The sequence below is a fragment of the Apteryx mantelli genome, chromosome 8 (genome assembly GCF_036417845.1).
Source record: "Apteryx mantelli isolate bAptMan1 chromosome 8, bAptMan1.hap1, whole genome shotgun sequence".
In the NCBI taxonomy this organism is placed as follows: domain Eukaryota; kingdom Metazoa; phylum Chordata; class Aves; order Apterygiformes; family Apterygidae; genus Apteryx; species Apteryx mantelli.
The window spans coordinates 12,101,641-12,123,570 of NC_089985.1; the positions used below are offsets into that span (position 1 = coordinate 12,101,641).

At 43.8% G+C, this 21,930-nt stretch overlaps 3 protein-coding genes across 3 annotated transcripts in view; 1 reads left to right on the plus strand and 2 right to left on the minus strand.

The window, feature by feature from the left end:
* LOC106494067 (regulator of G-protein signaling 8) overlaps positions 1–128 on the minus strand; it is a 43,738-nt gene extending 43,610 nt beyond the window's left edge. Inside the window, exon 1 of the mRNA XM_067300622.1 lies at positions 5–128. The gene's annotated coding sequence lies outside the window, so the exon portion shown is untranslated. The remainder of the gene's footprint in view (positions 1–4) is intronic.
* A 54-nt stretch (positions 129–182) lies between these two features.
* On the minus strand, positions 183–16,923 carry DARS2 (aspartyl-tRNA synthetase 2, mitochondrial). The gene is made up of 17 exons (XM_067300638.1): positions 16,821–16,923; positions 16,286–16,385; positions 15,097–15,163; positions 14,715–14,816; positions 13,369–13,464; positions 12,237–12,360; positions 11,544–11,590; positions 8,976–9,082; positions 8,059–8,128; positions 7,303–7,482; positions 6,345–6,452; positions 5,057–5,119; positions 4,695–4,847; positions 3,594–3,812; positions 2,652–2,762; positions 2,363–2,438; positions 183–1,093 (listed from the first exon to the last, which is right to left on the minus strand). The coding sequence occupies exons 1-17, from the start codon at positions 16,921–16,923 to the stop codon at positions 906–908; spliced, it is 1,914 nt and encodes a 637-aa protein (XP_067156739.1). The 3' UTR covers positions 183–905.
* Positions 16,924–17,092: 169 nt separating this feature from the next.
* CENPL (centromere protein L) lies at positions 17,093–21,134 on the plus strand. Its single transcript, XM_067300626.1, has 4 exons — positions 17,093–17,237; positions 17,379–17,630; positions 18,391–18,933; positions 20,176–21,134. Exons 1-4 carry the CDS (start codon positions 17,100–17,102, stop codon positions 20,245–20,247), a joined length of 1,005 nt encoding a protein of 334 aa, XP_067156727.1. The 5' UTR covers positions 17,093–17,099; the 3' UTR covers positions 20,248–21,134.
* The last annotated feature ends 796 nt before the right edge of the window (positions 21,135–21,930 follow it).

A 21,930-nucleotide genomic window follows, 5' to 3' on the forward strand; every position in this document is an offset into this window, starting at 1 on the left:
TCACTGCTGTAGCTGCAGGCTTGCAGGAGGAGGTAGAATTCACACAAAACCACCAATTCTGCTAAGCTGTCACTGATTTCTTGTCACTTCCTTGACTGGTCAGGGGTCGTAAAGAACTGGCACCTCTTCCTTCTTGAACAGGAAGAGCAGAAAAGCCCAAACCAAGCTCAGTCAAAACCAAATTGCCAAATTAACTTTATTTACAAACATACAAACTTCAGAACTAGTATTCTGAAAGCAGAAGGACCACAGGCCCCAAAGATAGATCATCTCCTGTTTGATGAGCATTACAAGAACAACTGTTGCAAATACTGTGCATGCTCCTTCCCACCGCTTTGATTAGGGATCTCACCTGACAATACAAATTCCCTGTAGCAAGTTCTGGATGATCTTGTATCCTCCAGCAAGAGAGAAGCTGTAGGCTGCACTAAAGATTCGTTATGCTCTTGGCCCAGCACAGCTCTGCTCTGTTCAAACAGTCCTCATCTAATGGAGATTTGATGATTATCAGGAGTACAGATCTTTTACCAGAGAAGCTGACACGCAGTCTCCTCCTATCTGGATATTTTACAAGGGACATGTAAAAAGTGAGGGGTAGGAAAAGAAAAAAAAAAAAAATCCCACCTTCACTCCAATATGACACCCCAAAGCCAATTGTCTCAATATCCTATGCTAAAACGAGGTTCTTCTACTTTGCTTTCCTACTTCTCCTTCCCATTACCAACCCAAGGGTGAATCTCTATCAGGGAACCCTCATATCTATTCCCCACTCAATTCTGAAACTGCCATGGTGTAGTGAGGTTGTACTCTCCCGTATCAGCTGATGTTTTCTGAACTGAATTCTAGAATTTAGAAGCTAAAACCATCCCTGGTTAAACAAATCACCTCACATCACTGGCTTTATGTCAGTTCTTCTTTGCCTCTGCTTCTGCAACAGGCCAGGAAACCTGGATGTGATATGGTTCTAGCTCTTCTGGAGTGACATAGTCTGGAGCATTGCCCATCAGGTCCCGTCCCCTGAAGGATTTGGGAAAAGCGATGACATCTCGGATACTTGGAGCACCAATGATGAGTGAGATCAATCTGTCAAGTCCTGGAAGCAGACAACAAACTAGTGAACCACTTGAGTTATGGCCTTATATTACTTCCTTTCATTCAGAAAATCAGGAAGATGAAAATAAATAGTATTACTGGGCTTGAACATTAAAACAGAAGCAGATAAGGGAAAAAGTTAATCTCAACCAGTAAGCAGAGAAACAGACTTGCCTAGAGAGCAAAATGAAGTTTTTCAGTGTTACAAGAAATTCTGAGAAACACCAAGCACTTGCAAGATAGAGACAGTTCCTTTGCAGAGAGAGTGTAACAATGCAGGGCAGGTAAATGGCAGGAACATTATGAGGGCTCTGTTGAACAGGTCAAACAAAGCTCTTGGCTAAGAAGAATTACAACAATGAAGAGGAATTCAGGAAGAGCAAGAGCCTCTGGGTGACTGCATGGAGGGAAATTACACAGAAAGATCATAGGTTAAAAGGCTACCTTTAAAAAAAAAAGAAAAAAACAAATTTGCAGGATTCTAGGAGAAAAATACAACATTGCTGTAATGCTGTACACAGCACTGTAATGACTTCAGAGGATGCCACAACAGCTTAAACCAACACAGGTCAACACTGCTGTCTCCTCCCTCTCCCTCCGACTATGGGGTCTACCTCCTCCCTGTGTTGGCACAGGTATTCACCAGGCCCATGCGGAGCCAGATCAGAGAGCTAACCCATCAGAAAAGCACTGTCCTTCTTTGGCAGGATTTGTTTACTGCCAGTTTAGCTCTCTGAATCAGCGAATGAAACAAAACAGGAAAGAGCTGTGAGACTGTGAAGCAGAGGGTGAGATTGTGGCAGTGACCCAGCATGTGAAACAAAGTACAGTGCTATCCCAAGCCTCTGTACATGCAGTATAGGGATCCTCTTCTGGCTGTGTAGGAAGGAGAATAAAGACAACTCAATGTTCATGAACATGCTGTTTGCAGAACAGCAGATAAAGGTTGTCCTTAGAGCCACCAACATCTCGTTTGGTCCTTGCATAAGAAATAAACCACATTATTACCCTGGAAAGGGACCCCAGAACATTCTGCACTTGGTGATGAGAGCTCTGTTTCCTTCCATAAAGCAGCTACAGAGACTGAAGCACTGTATATGCCCACAAAGTCTTACCAGGTTGGTCGTGCCAAACAGCAACACCAGAACAGCTATCTCTGTCAGGAGGAGACAAGGCTCTTGCTAATAAACATGACACTTTTTGCTGAGGTCTACTACATCAAAAGAAAGTCAGAAGACACCTGCATTCTGCAGAGCTAGAGAGCACCTACCTAAAGCGATTCCTCCATGAGGAGGAGCTCCAAACTCCAAAGCATCAAGCAGATGGGAAAGCACTTCAGAGTCCTCCTGCAAAGTTACATAAGAAATGTCACTGAAAAAACAATGCTTTTCCCACTAGCACTGTAAGATGAAGATACAATGAAGTCATCCATCTCTCAGGGCTACGTTTCTTTATCTGAGTAGCACACCTATGATTCTTACAGAATTTTAAACGACTATTTAAATGAAATGGTCTTTTACATCTCCAAGTGAATGTGGACGACATCTGTAGGCTGTTACCTTCAGCACCTTCTCAAGCACAAAACGCTGTAGCTCTGCATTATGAATTCGGATGGAGCCACCTCCGACTTCATTGCCATTTAGCACAAGGTCATAGTGCTGACTACGGACCTGGGGAAGGAAATGAGCAAGCACCTTAGCAAGGCACGGCCGCATTTAACGCCAATCTGCACACAGAAAACAAAGCAGTACTGGGAATGAGAACATGGCATACAGCAACACAGTTTTCTCAATGGAGTCTTGTGCATTCACAGAAATTTGATAAGAGATTGAAAGCACTAAAGAGGAGAAATCCTTCTACTGAATTTCACTGGGGGTGACAAATTTCACTAAGTCTCCCCAAACACTGCTCTCCTGGTGCCCCATAGCATTCCAGCCCTGACAACATCCAGTGCTGAAAACATCCAGTCCTAGCATGGCTGCAGCTCTGAAATATTCAACAAGGTACAAATATGTAAGAAATCACGTGGGCACACATAGCCTCTATAGCCTCTGTTGTTGCTTTCTCATTACAATTTGAAGAGAAGCTTGCACCCAGTCTGAATTCAGGACCTGACCCAAGTCCAAGTGTAACAAGGTCCCCGTTCTGTACCAGTGCTACCAGAGGCATGGACTGCTGCTGAGAATGCCTCAGGGTGGCACATAGCTTAACAAAACCGAGAACAGTACACATCCTTATGCAAAGTTGGTAAGAACCCGAAGCAACGTGGGATGGGTCAGAATATAAAACTCCTCATTTTAAGCAATTGTTTTCTCTAAGCCCCTATAGTTAGGGGCACACCTAAGTAACCTGGGAGCCACATCTTCCAAACAGATATAAACAACATGCAGTGAATTCCATGAGACAATGTCTTTTTACAGTAACAACAGCTGCTACTTGCCCACTTTTCCAAGACACACAGCTGTAAAAGGGCCAGTATGGAGGACATGAGGTTCAGTCACCTTTGTGGGATCAGAATAGAGGAGGCTCATATCTGAAGGATGAGGGGCAGTGAAGGGATGATGAGCAGATTCCAGTTCTGTAGGATTCTCTTCCTTGGGGAGGAAAAGTGGGAAATCTACCACCCACAGAAAGTGAAAAGCTGTAGGATCACGAAGTACCAGGCCAGCCGCCTCCAGGAGGTCAGCGCTCTCCAACCGTAAGCTCCCTAATGCAGAGCACTGCAAAAGAGAAGGGAGAGAACAAGAAGGGTCAGTTTTAATGCCAGGAACTCAGGGAAGTCACACAGGCCAGAGAGAGTTTTTCCAGAAAGGCAGCATCACGAACAGCATCAGTTGCACTGTTGCCTTAAAAACACTTTTGCCTTGTCTCCTAAAAGACATCACCTTCCCACTGAGGCAGCAGCAGCTCCAGGGTTTGGACAGATGATTAGAACCCTACAAAGAAAGGCCAAGTAAGGAGCTAGAAAATCCATTTTTCTCCAGAAGTTCCATCCTCACAGAACTCTTACACTGATCTCAAGGCACTATGCAAATGTGGATTAACTGTGAAAGCATAGGTAAGAGCTTCACTGTACAGAGAAATAAATACACAGAAAGGGGAAATGACACACAGTTTTGGCTATCATGCAAAGCATGACACCTTGTCATAAGCCAAAGCTTGGATGGCAATGTCTACTAGTAAGAACACAGAGAAAGGTAGGGACAGAGTCTCCCATTACCTCTGCTAATAATGAGCTGTGCCTCACTCTCCCCATCTGCTTATAGGAGACAAAGTTGCCTAGTTGGCTTTGTTTTCTAATCTTTGTTGGGTGTTAAAAAAAAATTAAGATGAGGTGAGAGAAAACGAGACACTGATGTGATCATGTTTTATAATCCAGCCTTCATTTCAGCTATGATCTCTTCCCAGAATTTGACTGGGGAAGTAGAAGCAATAGGTACACTTCATGCCTTACTTGTTGTTACTACAGCTTCAGATCCAGAGTAACGTAGAATTACATGATGTTCTTTTTTAATGATTAGAGGAATTAGGGTAAGGCCAGATAAACATCAAAGCCATCATCAGCAATATTCGACTCTCAGCCACCCAGAGATACATCCTACCACTTGCTTGTGTTCTCCAGCTGCCAGCAGGACCACATCGTCCACTTGCATCTTTAGCGCTTGGACAAGCTCTGACTGCTGCTCCTGGCCAAGAAACTTTGTAAGCAGAGACTTCAAGCTTCCATCAGGCCTGCAGATAATGTCCACAATTTCCTAATGCAGGAAACCAGTAAAGACAAGGAACATGTTCAGTTCAGTGCTGCCCTCTCTCGTCTTGAAGCATCATATGCTCAGGCACTGGCTCTCAGCAGAAGAGCTTTATTAAAAACTGCTCTTCTACCTTCCTCTGCCTGCAATTGCGTAACACTTTATACAGCCTGTCTTTCACTCTTTCCAATGCTTCAGCAGTGTTTCTGTCTCACCTGGTTAAACTGGGATCTTGCAGCCTCCTTTAATGACTCGATATCTTTATTTTTAAGATATCTCTGGGGAAAGAGTGAGAGAAGAGACATTAAACATCAGTAAAATCTGTGAAAAGCCAGGCCACGATTCAAATCTACTGACTCAGCTGTTTCCAAACCTCTAAAGCTTTGTTTCTAACACAAGATCTAACACAAGAGGGCTGCGGAATAGGAAAGGGCTGCAGCACTAGACTGCAGCTGAGTGTCTTCTCCAAAGGCTCCTTTCAGCAAGAGGCCCTTCTAGGCAGTACATCCAGATGCAGGTTTTCTCCCTGCTCACAGATCAGACATAGCTGGTCAGCAGAGTCAGATCATGCCAACTAACTGCTTCTAGCATGCAGGTTACAGAGAAGGACGAACGGTGTAACACCATATTGATGCGCAGGGCATAGCTCAAACAGAAGAACAAGAAAGGGAAGCCAAATGAGCTGACCCTCAGATGCATAGAAATGCAGTAGGTTTGAGGTCCTGCAACAAGCTCTTGAGTATATGACTACTCTAATATTGAGAGCTAAAGATCTCACTTTTGTTTTGCTCAAATGCACAGCTTAGTGCCCTCTCATGGGAAGCCAGTAACTTGCACTTTCTGTCAGAATTACAGCAATCTGAGAAACCGTGGCCAGATAGTCCTACTCCCCAAATAAAACACAGTGCTCAGTGGAATCTTTGTTCTATACTGCACATGCTGCAAAGATGCCCAGAGACAAAATTAAATCTGCTTCCCTGCCAAAGTACATGGATACTGTCAAATAAGCTTCTAGATCTAGATCTATTAAGGCTCTCAGCCTTGGATTTGGTCTCTGACATTCTCATCACAAGACACGAGTCATGTCCACAAACACGACAAAAGCAAATGTGAGAGTGGCATGTAACCAGCTGATCTTTCTCTCACTAGTCCAGAAAAGAGCTGTGCCATACTTGGCACTTTTTCAATCTCTGGCCACAGGGCACAATTTATTATTCAGATATAAAACAGAAGCCATCCCTGACGAAAGCAAACTGAAGCCCAAGAGGCCTCCCTATGCTCCAAGGTCCTCGCAGCTCTGTTTTCTTGCTGGCCTTCCAGAGGACAATATATTCGTTCCATCACCTAATCTTCCCCATTCCCCTCTTCTAACACACCTCAGCCAAACCTGAGGTCAATCACAAGTGAGAGCAAGGGACACTTCCATACCAAGAGAGAGGAATTCAAAATGTTATTTTATTCTTTTTACATAAATCATAAGCAATAAGTAAAAATATCACTTACCATCCCCTGAGGGATACAAATGGCTTTGACAGTGCCATGCGGGTAACTGAGCGCATTCTGCACAAAGTGAATGCCCAAACTTCGTGAAAAATCACTGATATCCACTATCTGCATGGGGAAAAAGCACAGAAAATAAGCAGTAGTGGTAGGAACACAATGCAAATCCTGCACCTGTGTCTTTTAACTCCTTCAGCACCACTTCTTGGGACAACATTTCCTTGCTCAAAGAAATCAAAGGATTCATAGAAAGAAATGAATGGGGCCAAGCTAGAATAACCATTAGCAGCCTGAGCACTACAGAGACAGAAATGCAAGAGAGGCAGGAAGAAACAAGAGAAAGGTAGAGATGGTGACATCCTGCCACAATGGAGGGAGCCATATACTTAAAAAGAAACCCCCCAAATTAATTCCTAGGGAGATATAAGATGCTTTCTTGCTTTTCAGTACTGCTCCTCTTAATACTTTTATCAATATTTCTATTTCATACTTCCATATGTGTGTGCACACTAACACAGCTAGTCTTCTCAGCAATATCTTCAGAGCATTGAAAGGCTGGTGGGCGCAGACAGATCAGAGAGCCTGTCTCATGAAGTATGCTCCTAGGAGCAGCATGCTTTGGGGCAAAACGTATAAAAATGCTTAAGGCATCTGTGGTTGCCTTACAGGCTTCTGCTCCTAACACAGTCAAAATGATTTGCTTCCTGACACTAAATTATCTTTAAAAAGAAAAAGTTCTAAGAAGATCCATTTTCCCACAATCATACATCAAACCCTTCTATTCTCTAAGATATGAATACCTGTACAAAGCAGCAATGATGGGAAAAACAAGTTGGGTATGTTACAGCGTTAAGAACCCCAGCTGACCACAGCACATAGATACGATTTAAACGCAGAATATTTAGAAACACTAACAGAAAGAAGGAGAAAAGCTGCAAGTTTCCAGTGGGCGATCCCTCACCTTCATGTCAAAGCGAGTGTCTGGTTTATCAGTCCCATAGTCAGCCAGTGCCTCCTCATATGTCACGGAAGGGAAAGGAGTGGTAATGGGGCCTCTCTCCTCAGGCCAGGAATATTGCAGGAGGCCCTCTATTAGTCTCTGGATCCCACCTTGATCTACAAATGACATCTCTATATCGATCTTAAAATATAAAACAAGAGGGGCATTCCACATTAGCTACAGTTTTTGCCTCTGAGAGCTGCTTGCAGAAACTCAACTATAAAGCAAGCATAAAAGGAAATAACACACTAATCAGAGCATGACCGCATTACACTGAGGGTGTGCTTGTGATCTCCCTACAGACGTATGACTCAGGCCATGATCTCCTCAGAATCCCCAATGAGGTAATGATGACAAGGACAGAGGGAAAAGCCTTGAATAGGCCAAGCTAACTCCATCTGGGATCTCAGGACTGAGGAACGGGATGCCCAGCTCAGCAGGACAGGCGCAGATGCGCATCATCGAGCACAGTCACTGCTGCAGCACAATCCCCACAGCTGCAGATGGGCACCTGGGACCGTACAGTCAGCCAAGGACAGAAATCACTCCGTGCATCCCATACCAACTGCAGAGGGCTGTGCCTGTGAAACACGCAGCAAACAACATTCTTCCCCCCAGGCAGCACCAGGGCTAACCAAAACTAGTCCCTCAGAAGGGAAAACAACTACAGGTTGCTTGGGGTAAGGAGGAAGGTGAAAGGAGGTGTAAACTGGTTACCTGAGTGAATTCAGGCTGTCTGTCAGGCCTTGAACCTTCATCTCGATAGCAGCGAGCAACCTGAAAGTACCTGCAATAGTACTTTTACTCAGATAGGAATTTGAAGTAGCCTAAATCAAATTGTGGCTATAGAATTGATTATTTGGGGGGGGGGGCAGGGAGGGAGCAAGAGCATGCTCTGTTCCCTTTACAGTGGGTGGTCACAGCCCTGGTTGTTCCCATCGCCCCAAAAGCATGAAAGTTAGAGTGGAAGCAACTGTACCAGCAGCTGTATCCATCTCCAACCATACCCTCCAGAGGCACGTGACAGGCTATTAGGTGAGCTGTGCCCTGACAGGGCATAAATAACCCCTTTTCCCACCTTCTACTCCAGACCTGGACTTTACTGAGGGCCAAACAAAACTCACTCATAGTCTGGACCTAGACTGCAGTTCACTGCATGAAAAGCTCTCTCTCTGTGGCCAGCTCCAATTTTATTTGGGGAAACAAGACCAATTAAAAGCTTTGTACTATGCATCCTCAGTATAGGCTTTCCCTGTCCTAATCACGTTCAACTGCACAAATTTATCTCAGTTCTATAGGTTAGTGCTGGTGAGGCTTTTACCACCCACTTGATTTTCTGCCCTTCAGGCAGTCTGCCCCTGCAAAGCTTCTTCCTACATATGTGCTTAAGATTAGGTTTTCATTTAAAACAACAGTGAAGATTTCAACCATTAAAAAGGGATACAATTCCTCTTATCAGGAGGCATTATTGCTAAAGGGCCTGACCTAGCTGAAAAGTTGTAAGTATTTAAGGATCCCTCTTTAAATCACAAAACACTTGGCAAGTTCTTGAGGAAGTCTCTAAAACCTCATGGATCAAAGCAAACAAACCCTGGACCAGACATGTCGAGAACAGAAGCCCAAGAAACCCTTACCTGTCCAGGCCTCCAACCATGAGGAGCTGCTTGAACTGCTGAGGACTCTGTGGCAAAGAGTAGAACTTCCCCGCTTCCCTCGAGGGCACAAGGAATTCTTTTGCCCCCTGGCATCAGAAAAAAGAGAAAAGCTTACAAAAGTCAGCAAATAATCAGCCTAAACTCCCAACAGAGCAACAAGTGATGGGCTTATACTGCAGCATGGGAGATCAAGGTTAGACATTTGGGAGCAGTCCCCAGGTATAATGGCAGTGACACACTGGAATAGATTGCTAGGGCAGACATGGGGAAACTTGTCCTAGAGGACAAGGACTTGTTAACATCTGTCTGCAATAATTTAGGAAGCAAGACCACGTATTATTCATCATGTTTACAGGCCAAAAATCTTTTTCAGCAGGACAGACCCTACCCCTCTGGGCAGTTCCACCACGTGACAGTGTTCTGAAGAAATAAAAACCAAATTCAGAGATGTGCAAGGTGTCACAGGTTTCACTGTAAACTGGTGCAGGTTACACACTTACAGTGGTGGGTGGAGGGTGGCTGTGGAAGGAACAGCGACCATTAAGAGAAGAGAACAGCTCCCCACTTTACCATACTATAGCCTAGGTAATCATCCTGGCTGCTCATCTACTGCAGCCTGGGCTGACTGTTCCCTCAGCAGATCTGTAACGCTGACTTCACAACACAAACCTCATACCTGCTCTGCACAAATTCCCTCTGGGAGAGAAACATTATGTGCAGTATCACTCTTTCACCTACAGATGTGTTTAGCAATGGGGGCTTCTCTGAGCTTCAGGGAGCTATCAACTTTTTCTGCTCATGGCTCCTTTCCTTCCCGCCCCTTGATGTAGAGCATGCTGGAAGAAAGGTCAGCCCAATATTTCCTCAGGTGACCCAACCTGAGTTGTAGAAACAGGCTATAAATAGCGTTTTGGAAATGAGCAGGTTGAGAAGCCTTTTGCAACATCTGATAAAATTAAAACACTGCTGTAATTATCATTCTTGAAATCTGGGTCCACTTCTGCTTCACTAGCTCTTCACACTCTACATTGCCTCATGTAAGATGCAGGCTTTAATCCTAGTATCACATTCCAGGCCTAGCAATGAATGCAACAGCAGCTTGCTCAGCTGAGGGCAGGAAATACCTGACATGTAAGGGAGCCTTTTCTACAGCAAAAAAAAGACATCGAGACTGAAAAGACTGCTGTTCTCTGGCAGAGGGAGGATAGAGAAGTATCCTCCAGAGAGAAACTAAAGAGTTGAGAAGAATTTCTGAGCTCTGCTCTCAAAGAATGAAGAAAAATGACCTTACAAATAATAATTAAAACAAAAAACAAACAAACAGTACATATGTTTCCTAATCTACAAGTCAATTTTTCACACCTCTTCTACAAGAATCATTGGCTTTCTTCTGCTCACCTAGGCTAGAGAAGGCTGCAGCACCAAAGAAACACTGAACTTTCCAGCAGGAGAAGTCAGCACAGCAATTAAAGAGTGATATAGCAAATATAATGATCATAAAATGGCACAATGTTTTCAGAACTCTCTAGGAACTGCAACAAACTTTGTTTTCAAAAACAGGCCCTTTTCAGTGCTTAATTCCAAGTCCTTTCAAGATAGTTACAACCTTCAATAAACTCTGCAAAAGACCTTCCTTCACCATCTTTTGCTCTCACCATGGGCATATTTCAACTGCTGAGCTCTGCAATCTATAATTTGGACCCTTCTGCAGCAAGTAGGTTAGATGCATACAGCACTTAAATAATCTGACATAAGCATCTACTGTATAAGTTGGGTGGACTTTGTCATTACTGGTAGAGTGGACTCCATACTGGGCAATCAAAGCCTCAGAGAGAGCTATTTCACAGAATTGAATCTGCAAATTCAAGGATAACATCACAACCTAGAAGTGGAAGAGGAAAGAACCTATAGCCTCCGCATAAAAAAAATCTCACTGGTGAGGAAATGGCTGTTTGTACAGCACATTTAAACAATCTATTAACCAGCTTGGTCTGAAATATCCTCCCCCTCTTGCTCGGTGAAACCAATGCATAACAATACATTTAAATACCTATCATGGATGGCGTAAGAACTCCGTGTGTCAGCTAGGAAGAGCACATATCCTTGCAACAGCAATTCCTGGGCTACAGCTCTCTTCTCTATGATTAATTTTACAATGAAAGGAAGAAGCATAAATTCAGAAGTTAAAACACCTTGAGTAGAGGCACTGCAGACACCTATCAGTTAAGAGATAAATGCTAAGGAAAGTGTTTAGAGTAAGATTTTTGCTTTTATCTGGCTCATGTTCAGCATGCACTTTACAAGACAGAAGCTTTATTCTCTTATGATATCAAAGGATTCAAACTTGAGACACAAGATGCCACCTCTTCCCATTCACCCTCTCTACTTTCAAAAGGATCAATATATCATATCAGAAATCGCAAGTGAGCTCTTAATTAGTGGGAACACAGCAATGAAAGCAGAGTGGCAAACGAAGATAATTCAATAATTAAGTGCCTGTGCAATTGCAGGTGGCTAAAATGCATTTATTTCGGACAGCATACATACCCCTGGGGTTCTCTTAAAGAGCGTTGGAGTTTCTACATCCACAAACCCTGAGGAACAAACACATGCTTCAGACACAGGATATGGTGAGAGCAGGGAAAAGAACTAGTATGACAAAAGGAGGCTGCAGGGGGGTTAGTCAGGTCAACAGGTAATTTAGCACACCCCATAACCTCTCCAAAAAACTATGGACTTCTCTGTTTCTAAGCGTAACTTGTGCAATGACAGACTTACAGGGTCTGAGCTCCCCCTAAGACCTGCCAGAATTGTTGATAACTACATTCCATATAGGCTGAGAAATTGTTAATTCACTATCCGTTTTAAACTAGGCAGCAGTTTTCAAAAAAGGACTTCCTGATTTTAAGATAAGCACAAGCCCTATGAGAAATCTGTCCCCTTAACATGCCTCGAGTTGGGTGACCAAAAGAGAGAAGCCACCTGCAAAAAGCCTTTGCTTCTAGATATAGCTCATTTGAAACAACTGGTCTGCAGAATGCTCCGAGATTTCAACATGCTTTGTTCTTCAGACCTGATAACATCCCTCTAGAGTCCCCAGTGCAAACACACAGGTCCTTACTAAGTGGGATCAGTTTGCCGGAGCAGGTTGGTTGGCAATCTCTCCCAGCAACAGGAAAGAGAAGAAAGGAAGACTAAAATGTTGTTTGCTGCACACAATTCTTCAAGCACTTCTCTTACCATGGAGATTACAGAGGTATTCTCGCATCCTCATCACAATCTGTGATCTCAGCCGCAGGTTATACTGTAACTGAGAGCTGCGCAAGTCCAAGTAGCGATACTGCATGCGTAAGGCCTCTGATTTCTAGAGATAAGAGACAATTAGGATTAAGAGACAAAATTAAAATTGCATGTCTAATGAGGCTGCTCCTAAAGCCACAGGAGAAAAGAGGGAAGCTAAAAAAAGACTCTCTATTGCCATGACCCACCCATTACCCACAGCCTATATGAAGAAACATCAGGCACTGAGAATGTATCAATGCATGGCAATTATTTAAAAAAAAAGAAAAGATTTCTTTGAAGCCTTTGAAGAAAATAATTCTGTGGTTAGAGCTGCCTCAAAGCTCTGGATTTCAGTTCTCCTTATTCTCAGTCCACCAAACAGACTGTAGCAATCCTCCTCAAGAATAATGAGTAGAGGAGTGGTAACCATACAGAGATCTAAAGGAACAACCAAACGGTGATACACCCTTATTACGTGCAGGGGAAACTATAGTACTGCAGATGGTGGGAATTGTCCAGGACCTGTAACTTGGAAGGCACAGGACTCAGGTCCCCTGATTGCAACATCTATATATCAGTCATATTTTTAATGGCACAGAGAAGATCTTTAATTAACAGTGATTTCCCCACACGCACCCATAACATGGGCCCTTCACTAGAACCAACCTTCTACAAGATTGTGTACTTACAGAAGAAAAAAATCCTCTGTTTGTTTAGCTACCTGTCCAGATATGATTAAGTGCCCTTGTCTTAAAACACATCAGTGCACTGGCATGTTCTTTTTCACACTCTCAAAAAAGCTAGCATAGCCTGCATTTCTTCCACTCTTCCCTTTACCATCTGTTCTTACAGTGATATTTTAAAACCCTGGGCACTGGAATCATTCAAGCTTTGTTTTCTGCTTAACTCTAATTAGAAATATATCCTCACAGCTAACAATAAGCACATCCTATGGTAAATACCACTCTTTTCCCAAAGCAGAGCTGGGGAGAACAAGGTGAAGGTCTCGCAGACGTTTTGCTGTCCCCCTAGGCCAATTCTAAATTTACTGAAAAGCCGCTGCTTGGCTACATGAGAAAAATGCAGTAACCTTGATAAAATCCTTGATTTCAAAAGGTAGCTTCCTGCAGGAGTTTAGGATCTCTGCAGTCTCCACCTTCACTTCAATGTCCCCTGTTGGCATTTTCTGCAGCAAAAAGGTGAAATAAATTAGATTCAAAGCTTAGGGAAAGCAATTGGGCACAAATCCTTTATATATTTGCAGGAAAAAGAGAAATCCATGTGATTATCCTCCCTGCCCTCTAACACAGCACAATTGAGAGAACTTCTCCCAAGGACAGATTTCCCCTAGATTTCTATTCTGTTCAGACAAAAGGCAAGTCATCTCACTGAAGCTGGAGTGTTCTTTTCTAATAGCATACCAATCTCTACAAGAAATGAAATTGCTTTTACTTTGCCCTCGCCTTGCATGACACGCTGAGCACAGAGGAAGTCAGTCCCAGATCCTATTAGTGCACAGGCATTTGGGCAAAAGAGTAGTTTCATTAGCTTTAATGAAACTGCACAGTATAAACATTAGTATGTATTAGCAATATCTCAAGCAGCCTTTAATAAAAGTGAAAGAGACAACTCATGAGGAAGGGCAATGCCTTTATGACACCAATTCTGAGAACTAGCCGTCTTTTCTTAAATACTGAGGGACAGCAGAGACCTTCTCTCACTTCGAACTGTGCCACAGTGAAGTTCATTCAATGCTACAAAACTCTTTCTATTCATCAGGAGAAAGTATGTATCAACTTCCAACACAATGATAACAGATTAAAAGAAATAAGTGAGGCTTGAAGTTAGCATCCTTTGTGGCTATTCATAGCGGTCTGAGTGAAAAATTATGGCCATAAATCCAGGGTTCTTTTTCCAGTTCTGCTAATGATCAGATGTGTACAATCTTGAGAGTCTATGGCTGATTACAGTGAGAGCTGAGGAATGCACAACATTAAAAAAAGGTAAGTATTCAACCTGTTTTCTATACCACGAGAACAGTAAGATCTAGTTTGAGTGAGAAACAGGTCATCACATACTGTGGAACATATAAAGGCAACACGTATTTTTAAGAAAAAGAAATTGTATCAACCACACTTTGAAAGATGGAAAAAGCTAGCTTTTTAATGGTTCCCATTACCCTTTCAAAGGGTTGCAGCACATTTTAATGCACAGTTGCCTGTAATGTGCTTTGAGATTCTCCTAAGTGACATGTCATAGCAGTCATTTCTGCCTCACATCGTTTGAGGATGGGCTGTCACATACCTCAGAGAACAAAACTGCCAGTGGCAAAGCTGTGACACACACACGTAAGGCACATAATCCCACATGCCATGCTCTTTTCCACAAGCAATGCCACACGCAATCAAAATACCCGAGAGACCCCGAAGTCCTCACCGGATTCTCCTGCCCTGGGGGCCGAAGGCACACAATCCCAGTCACTCGCACAACAGATTCCACTGGAGCATTGGACAAGAGCTTCTTCACATGGGAACGTGCCTGCAAGAAGATGCTAAAATCTCAAAGAAATTCGAAGAACAGAGCAGATGCACCATGCTCAGGGGCCTCATTTCTTAATGGCCTCTCTGAATCAGTAATCATTCTTCATAAACCAAAGGAAACGGTATTAATATTTCTAATGCAATGTCACATCAGGGCTCTCATCATAACGCAGGAGAAGTCTGCTTGTGAGTCAGAGCCCTCAGTCTGCCAAAGTACCTCATTCTGCACTGGATGTCTCCTGGACACAACCTACCACTCATCTTTTGGTAGTACTTACCTCATCCTGTGGAATGATGATCTGGGTCAGTCCCTGGAAATCCCTCAAAACCAGAAAGAGGCCCTGTCTGATCCATGAAGAAAAACAAAAGAAAAAATGTTTTTTTTAAGGATTCAGCCATTTTCTGCTTTTTAAGACAAAGTACACAGCAACAAGCTACTCTGTATACCTTGATATCTCAAAGCATTTCCAAAGCAACATATGCACAGATATTACTTTTCCCACATCTGAATCTTATCTGAACAATTTGCTTCAGATCTTGTTCAGCCATGTACCAACAATGTGCAAATAACCCAGAGAGGCAGCATTTGAATCTGAACATTAATCCATGTAGAACAGGGATTCTGAACCCATGAAATTTCCAGAGATTCCCTGTGCAACAATCTCATTGCAATAATCCTGTTTCCTGCAACTCCATCCACAGCTGTTCCAAGATGAGCAGCTCAGATCTGCTAACAAAATCTGTGAAGGCCGTCACTGCAGAAGCCTGCTGGATAAAGAACAGCTTCCCTGGACTGTAAAACACAAAAGGCTACTTTTGATGCAAATTAATTTCATCAAAACCACAGGACCTATTTCCAATTTACAAGCATATACCCAGAATCAAGACATTTAAGAGTAACATCCATGCTATATGCAGACACACTTTTTACTCTGGATTTGCAAAAGTATAAAATCTATTAGAAGTGATTACATCATGCCACCTATAGCAAAGCGTTGGAATTAATATTTCACCTTCTGTTTACTAGCTTTTTTTTTTTTACTTTTTCTTTTCGATCATTGCATGCTTACTTTCAATATGCATCATTAGGTGAAAACACAATGAACATCTTTGCTTAAAACTTAAGGAATTTGTATGAAAGAAATTACTTGCTCGCAGCTGTTCAAGAACTGCTATAAACATGATATCATTTATTTTCTCCCCTACAGAATGGGGGTAGTAATATTTAACTGTTTTACAGGGATGGAATGAGGATCAATTACTTTTGTATCAAACTGCAAAATTTTAATTATTAATCTGTCATGAGTCTCAACTGCATCACTCATACATGCCTCAGAAGGGACCACTGCAGGAGATGAAAAGATAACTTGAACCATAAAAGGTGTCTGAACAACAGAGAACCAGATTCAGAGGGTGCATTGGACCAGGCAATTAAGTGTCTCCATTTTCACCTCCGTTTGCATTTACCTTTGGTATTGAATCCATCCATACAACGTGACCTTTTGGCCCACGTGAGCAGAACGCAGCTCTCCGCACGTGTTGGTCCGAGCAACAAAGCTACTGAAGTCTTGAACAAAAAATTAAAAATTACTTTATTGATTTTACAGACAGGTAAGATACAAAGGAGTTAAAGTCCTGAGTTTTTTTTCCCCCCCCAGAAATCCCAGTATAATTTGGGTCTACTCAAAGAACAAGAATTACTTCACGTATTCCCAACTCGGTCTCTGTGAGACACTGGCACCAAGCGTGGCACGAAATTACCCTAGACGGGCTTTAAGAAGGAGCTGAAGCTACGTCCGCGCCCCAGGCAAGCCGGCTCCGCAGGCCTGGGCACGGCCCCCCCGCCGCCTCGGCCTGCGGCTCGGCACCTCTCGGCGAGGAAGAGCAGGGAAAACCACGGCTCGACGCTAAGGGGCGGCGACGGCTCCGCCGCTGAAGCCGGGAGAGGCGGTGAGAAGCCGAGCCGAGCTCACGCCACCCGGGCGCCGGGGCCCCGTCTCACCTGGGGCGCCCCGGGCCGAGCGCGGGCCCGCGCCGCTCCCCAGGCGCCGCCGCCCCGCTGCCGCTGCCCAGCGCAGGGCCCCGCAGAGCGGCCGCAGCGGCATGGCGGGCCCCGGCGAGGCCTCCACAGCCGCGCACCGACCGCAGAGGAAGAGGAAGGGAAAGGCCCCGCCCCGCCGCTTCCGCCCGCGACAGACATGGCGCCGGGGGCGGTGCCGCGCCGCCGCGGGGGCTCACGGGAAGGGGATTCAAACGGCGCCTGGCGGGCGGCGGCCCCGCCATGGAGTCGGAGGCGCGGACGCTGCCTAGTGCCGGGCGCCTCTCCGGCGCTGCGCGGCTGTCGCGGGGGCCGCTCTTCGGGCGGGCGCACGGGCGCTTCGGGCCCGGCTCCGGCGGGCCGCTGCCGCCTTGCTCCCAGGTGCGCCGCCGCCCCCGGGCCCCCTGCTCGCGGCCTGCCCCCCCCCCCCGGCGCAGCGGCGGGAGAGCGGCGCCTCGGGAGCGCGGCCTTCCGCCGCGCGGAGGCTTCTCTCACTGTTTTATTCCTGTTTATCGGTTTCAGGAAAACGCGGACCCCCAGAAGACAGCCTTCCTCCTGCGCAAGCAGTGGGCCTTGTACAGCGTGACGCCGCTGTACAAGTTCTCGAGCGGCAAGCTGAGGGAATACGCCCGGCTGCTCGGCGCCTTCATCGCTGCCGAGCGGCACAAGGGCCTGGCCGTCCAGGTCGGAGTGGACCTGGACATCCAGGTGACCTTCTCCAGCCTCCCCGACCTGAAGGGCAGCGAGCAGGACCACGCTGCCATGCTCGTGCAGGTGACGATTCTTGCCGGCCGTGCTGATGGTTGCAGTGAGATTTGGGTCTTGCCAGTTGCTTTTGCTGTTACAAAATACCCTGTCTCTTACGAGAAACTTTTTTAAACCCTAGCTGTATGCCAAAATTACTATACTATCTTTTGAGACTTAATGAAGGTGAGTCCTGTCTATTTTTAACTCGCAGGGAACAACTCATAAATAATGGCTGTGCTCAACTGCAGTTTGGAGTTCAAATCCTTGGTAAGAGTCAGACTGTAAGAGTCAGCACTCCTGAGCTGTCTTTTTTAGCTACATTTTTTAGCTCTGAAGTCAGTTCACTTTTAAGATTTTGGGCAGGTTATTTAACTTCTTGGATGAGTTATTTAACTTTTTAAAGTTGGTATAATCCTGCCTCCCTGCTATAGCTCAAGCCTAATTTAATATTTCTGAAATGCTTTGTCTTGAGTGAAAGACACTACTGAAATGCAAAGTTTTGTATGTGGTTTTAAGTCTTATTGTGGATTGGCTTTTCTGAATTAAGCAGCATAAATGCAGATTTGAGGACTGTTCCTAATGGAGTAAAAAGTGCTTTATCCACTGTTTTCAACAGAAGTACCCAGATCCTTTAGGGACGTAATGGATAGACTGAATAACTGTCTGAGCTTTCCAAGAACAAATGTTGCATGTGAGGTCCTGAGAAGAAACTTCTACTAGATATACTATACAAAACATCAAATTTGCTCTATAGCTATCACTCAAACACTTCTTTTCCCTATCCCAGCTTTCTTCAAGATCATCGGTTTCCCCCAAAAATTCGGAAGAGAAGCTGATGTGGTCAGGCTGGTTCTGTTGCGTGTCTGGAGATGATCTTTCGGAGAATGTGCCAGAGGACTTCACTTGTTTACCTTTGTTTCTTGCTAACGGCGCAGAGAGTTACGTGGCCATTGTCGGAAGCTGGTTTCAGAAGACTTTTGACTGCCGCTTCCGCCGCTTAGCCATCAGCCCTCTCAATCTCACTTGGATGGCAGCCATGTGGACTGGATGCAAAGTGGAAAAAAATGCATCTGCAACAGAACTAGTTTTCTCTGTTCCTTGTCTTCCCCAGCCTCTGGATATATCATATGCCATTCACCCAGAAGATGCAAAAGCTCTGTGGGACACAGTACAGAAAACTCCAGGAGAGATCACTCAAGAAGAGGTGGATCTCTTTATGGACTGCCTTTACTCTCACTTCCACAGACACTTTAAGATCCACTTGTCAGCTACAAAACTGGTAAAAGTTTCTACAGCAATTGCCTCAGCACACTGTGATGGGATTATAAAGGTGAGGTTTTAAGTAAGCATGCTCTCCTAACTAACGCTGGCCAAATAAAATAATTCTACGTGACCAGAGATACCTTCCTTTTAAGAATGAAAGCTGCATGTTTCTTATGCATAATTTCGCACTAAAAGTTAGTTAAAAACCTCAGCTTTTATTAGACTTAATTAGTTCTGGAGTTTCAGACAACATGGGGCAATTATCAATACAGTATTTTACTACTGTACTGCAGCAGAACCTAGTAACCCTGGTCTTGGGCTAGAACTAGATGGACTAGCTTACTTTTTAGTAAGCAATACTGAGTTGCAATTTTCTGCTCCTGTTGGGTGAGTGCTCAGCTGGAATGAGCATTAACAGCAAGTGTACTGGCATTTTCCAGCTGGATTCTTCTTTTGCTAAAACTCTATTTTTCATCAGCTTAGTTTGAATTTTCAAGCCTCCGATGTCATCTTCCTTCCCTTTTTCCTTAAAGCTGGAGGTTTTGCTTCCTCCCAGTATAAGAAAAACTTTTTATCACGATGTTATGACTGCACTGTTTTCATCTTAAGTAATGTGACTGCTGTGCCAGATAAAATTCTGAAAGAAAATCAGCTTTGTTGGGAAGCTTCTCTTAAGAATAACAGCCTTTGCCAGCACACCTGCAAACAATTAAATGTTATTCTTACTGTGAAAGGGCCTGTTTTTAACTGCAGCAGTGTATAAAAGTCACTGAAAACTTTTTATTTAGCAGGTAAGTAAATACAAGAAATCCTCAGACAGAATAGGCTTTCTGAAGAAGCATCACTACTCCTGTTCTAGGAAGTGTCTTGCATTAAATCATGTTATGGCTCTTCCATAACATGGATCCCGAGTTCAAGTCGGACACATATTCAATATGGACACTGTTATTCTAGGAAACTGGCATAGTTGAACTGGTGCTCCTAGAGAAGGAGAGAGGTAGCCAAAGGAGCAGAAGTGCTCGGATTCCCTCCTTCCAAAAAGCTGCAGTAGGAGCAGGGCATCCCTTCAGGTACTATGCTTCCCATGGGATGGGAGCAAAGGCTGGAGCACTCCAAGAGGAGTAGCATGTAGGCATGTGTGCTTTCTCCACAACTAGGGTCAAAATGCTAACAAAGGTACCTTGCAGAGAACAAGGGGAAAGCTGACTGCAATCAAATGGAACATCTGTATTTGGTTTCCATCCAGTTAAGGGTAAGGAAATTTGACCACTGCAATTTTCTTTGACATATGCTCTTGGTTCTTTTACAGTTTCTACAAAGCAAATACCTAATTGGAGTGCTGATGCTACTGACAGAACTAGCGATCTCTCAGATACAATGAGACTTGTTTCAGCTGATCTTCATCCCCAAAAGGCTTACTGCTGGAAGACTTAAGCTGAGAAACCTATTGGAAACTCATTCCTGCAGAACTTTCCTTTCTTGCACACTTGCTGTCTAGAGTCAAACTTGATCTCCTGCACTCAAACCTGTAACTAGCAGTAATTCAACATCATCATCCACAGGAAAGAAGATATTTTGCTCTAATAGAGAGGCCACAGTACTAGGAGATAAAACATTGCAAATGCTTGGATGCAACTTAATGATATTTCTGCTATTGTTTCAAATGGCAATCAGGTTTTTTACTGAACTGGACAGCCCCTGCTATAGGGCCCTTATTCTTAGCTAAACTTAGTAATACTCTTGGGGCCAAAATCTAAATGCAAAGTCAAGCATGCTTGAGAGAGGGATGCATGTTATCGGGCAGAAAAATCCAGGTTTCTAACTTCATACTGGTAAGGCTCCAAAATCTCTTGTTAAGGCCAGCACATAACAGTAGCAAATTGTATGCTCACTCCCCAGTTGGGTTTAGGAAAAAAAGCATACAACTGACAACTGCCTTGTGTTTCCAGCTCTACTTTTCCTCGCAGACAAGTTAACACATAGAAAATCAAGGGCTGTCTATAAGCTAGAGACTTGGTATGTTTTGCCTGGTGTTTTATCTTCTGCAATGTAATCCTGTAGTCTAGGGAGCTCTCTGGGTTGAAGCTATGGGTGCTAAAACTTTATACTAGCTCTCTCCCTACAGCAGGTAGGGGTTCAGATAGCTAGTGCATAGTGGTTGCCTATAGCTTAAATGAGCAGAAAAGAAGTAGAAGGTGGTACATCTTAAGTGCTATGTTTTTTGTATTACAGTACTAAATAAAGAAAATATTGCCTTTTTTGCTATTATTTTGGTCTTGAGCAAAGTAAAGAAAAATCTATGCCTAATTAAACATACATACACTTGTATCTTGCTTATGTGCAAGCTATAGCTTACCTGAGTAAACTAGTGATCAGTCGCCTATTAAATAATTGTGAGGAGCAAAACTTAGGAAGTCTAGTTTTCTAAGGAATTCACTTGTAATAGCTTCACTTGTACAGCATCTCTAATGTCTGATCAGTTGAGTTTGTGCTATAACTTTCCTCTAAGTAAGTAAAAAACTTTCATCCTTGCACTGACTTTACTTTATCAGCTGTCACTAAAATTGGCTAATACATTCCTCTCTTCTCCCCTGCAATATGAGAGGAACCAGCCATGCAAACATATGAAGGAACACAACTGCAAGCCTAGTTTCTCATCTAGTGCCGCTAAAGGAGACATGTAATAGACTGAAATAAAGAATTAGCCAAAAATCATGCACTTGCTTTTAGTTTTATATTTAATAGTTAAGGGTACATTATTTTTGCTTGTAAAGGCTGCAGTCTGTAAACTGAGGATTCTTACCCTGTTGGAAACAAATTTTATCTTCTAAATAGCCCAGCAGCTATTTATTTTAAACTATCAAGGCTGGTGCTTTAGTTTCCTTTCAAAGTTTGCTATCTCAATTCAGAAAAGACTGAGTAAGCAGAAGCTGGAAGTCTGACATACCTGCCACCTGTACTTAGCTGATTATGAAACTAACCCTAAAGAGTTAACATTCTCATTCTAAAGTCAAATCTCCAGCCTTCCAGCAAGTTTGCAGGCACAATCTCTAAAATACAGTGA

What these genes read in the sequence shown, in the direction of transcription:
- DARS2 (XM_067300638.1), bottom strand. Translation starts at nt 16,923, where the DNA reads ATGCCGCTGCGGCCGCTCTGCGGGGCCCTGCGCTGGGCAGCGGCAGCG. An exon ending in TCATCATTCCACAGGATGAG is followed by an intron (nt 14,817 to 15,096) that starts GTAAGTACTACC and finishes ATCTTCTTGCAG; the next exon opens with GCACGTTCCCATGTGAAGAA. An exon ending in TTTGTATCCCTCAGGGGATG is followed by an intron (nt 5,120 to 6,344) that starts GTAAGTGATATT and finishes CTCTTTCCCCAG; the next exon opens with AGATATCTTAAAAATAAAGA.
- CENPL (XM_067300626.1), top strand. Translation starts at nt 17,100, where the DNA reads ATGGAGTCGGAGGCGCGGACGCTGCCTAGTGCCGGGCGCCTCTCCGGC. An exon ending in ACGCTGCCATGCTCGTGCAG is followed by an intron (nt 17,631 to 18,390) that starts GTGACGATTCTT and finishes TCCCTATCCCAG; the next exon opens with CTTTCTTCAAGATCATCGGT. An exon ending in ACTGTGATGGGATTATAAAG is followed by an intron (nt 18,934 to 20,175) that starts GTGAGGTTTTAA and finishes GTTCTTTTACAG; the next exon opens with TTTCTACAAAGCAAATACCT.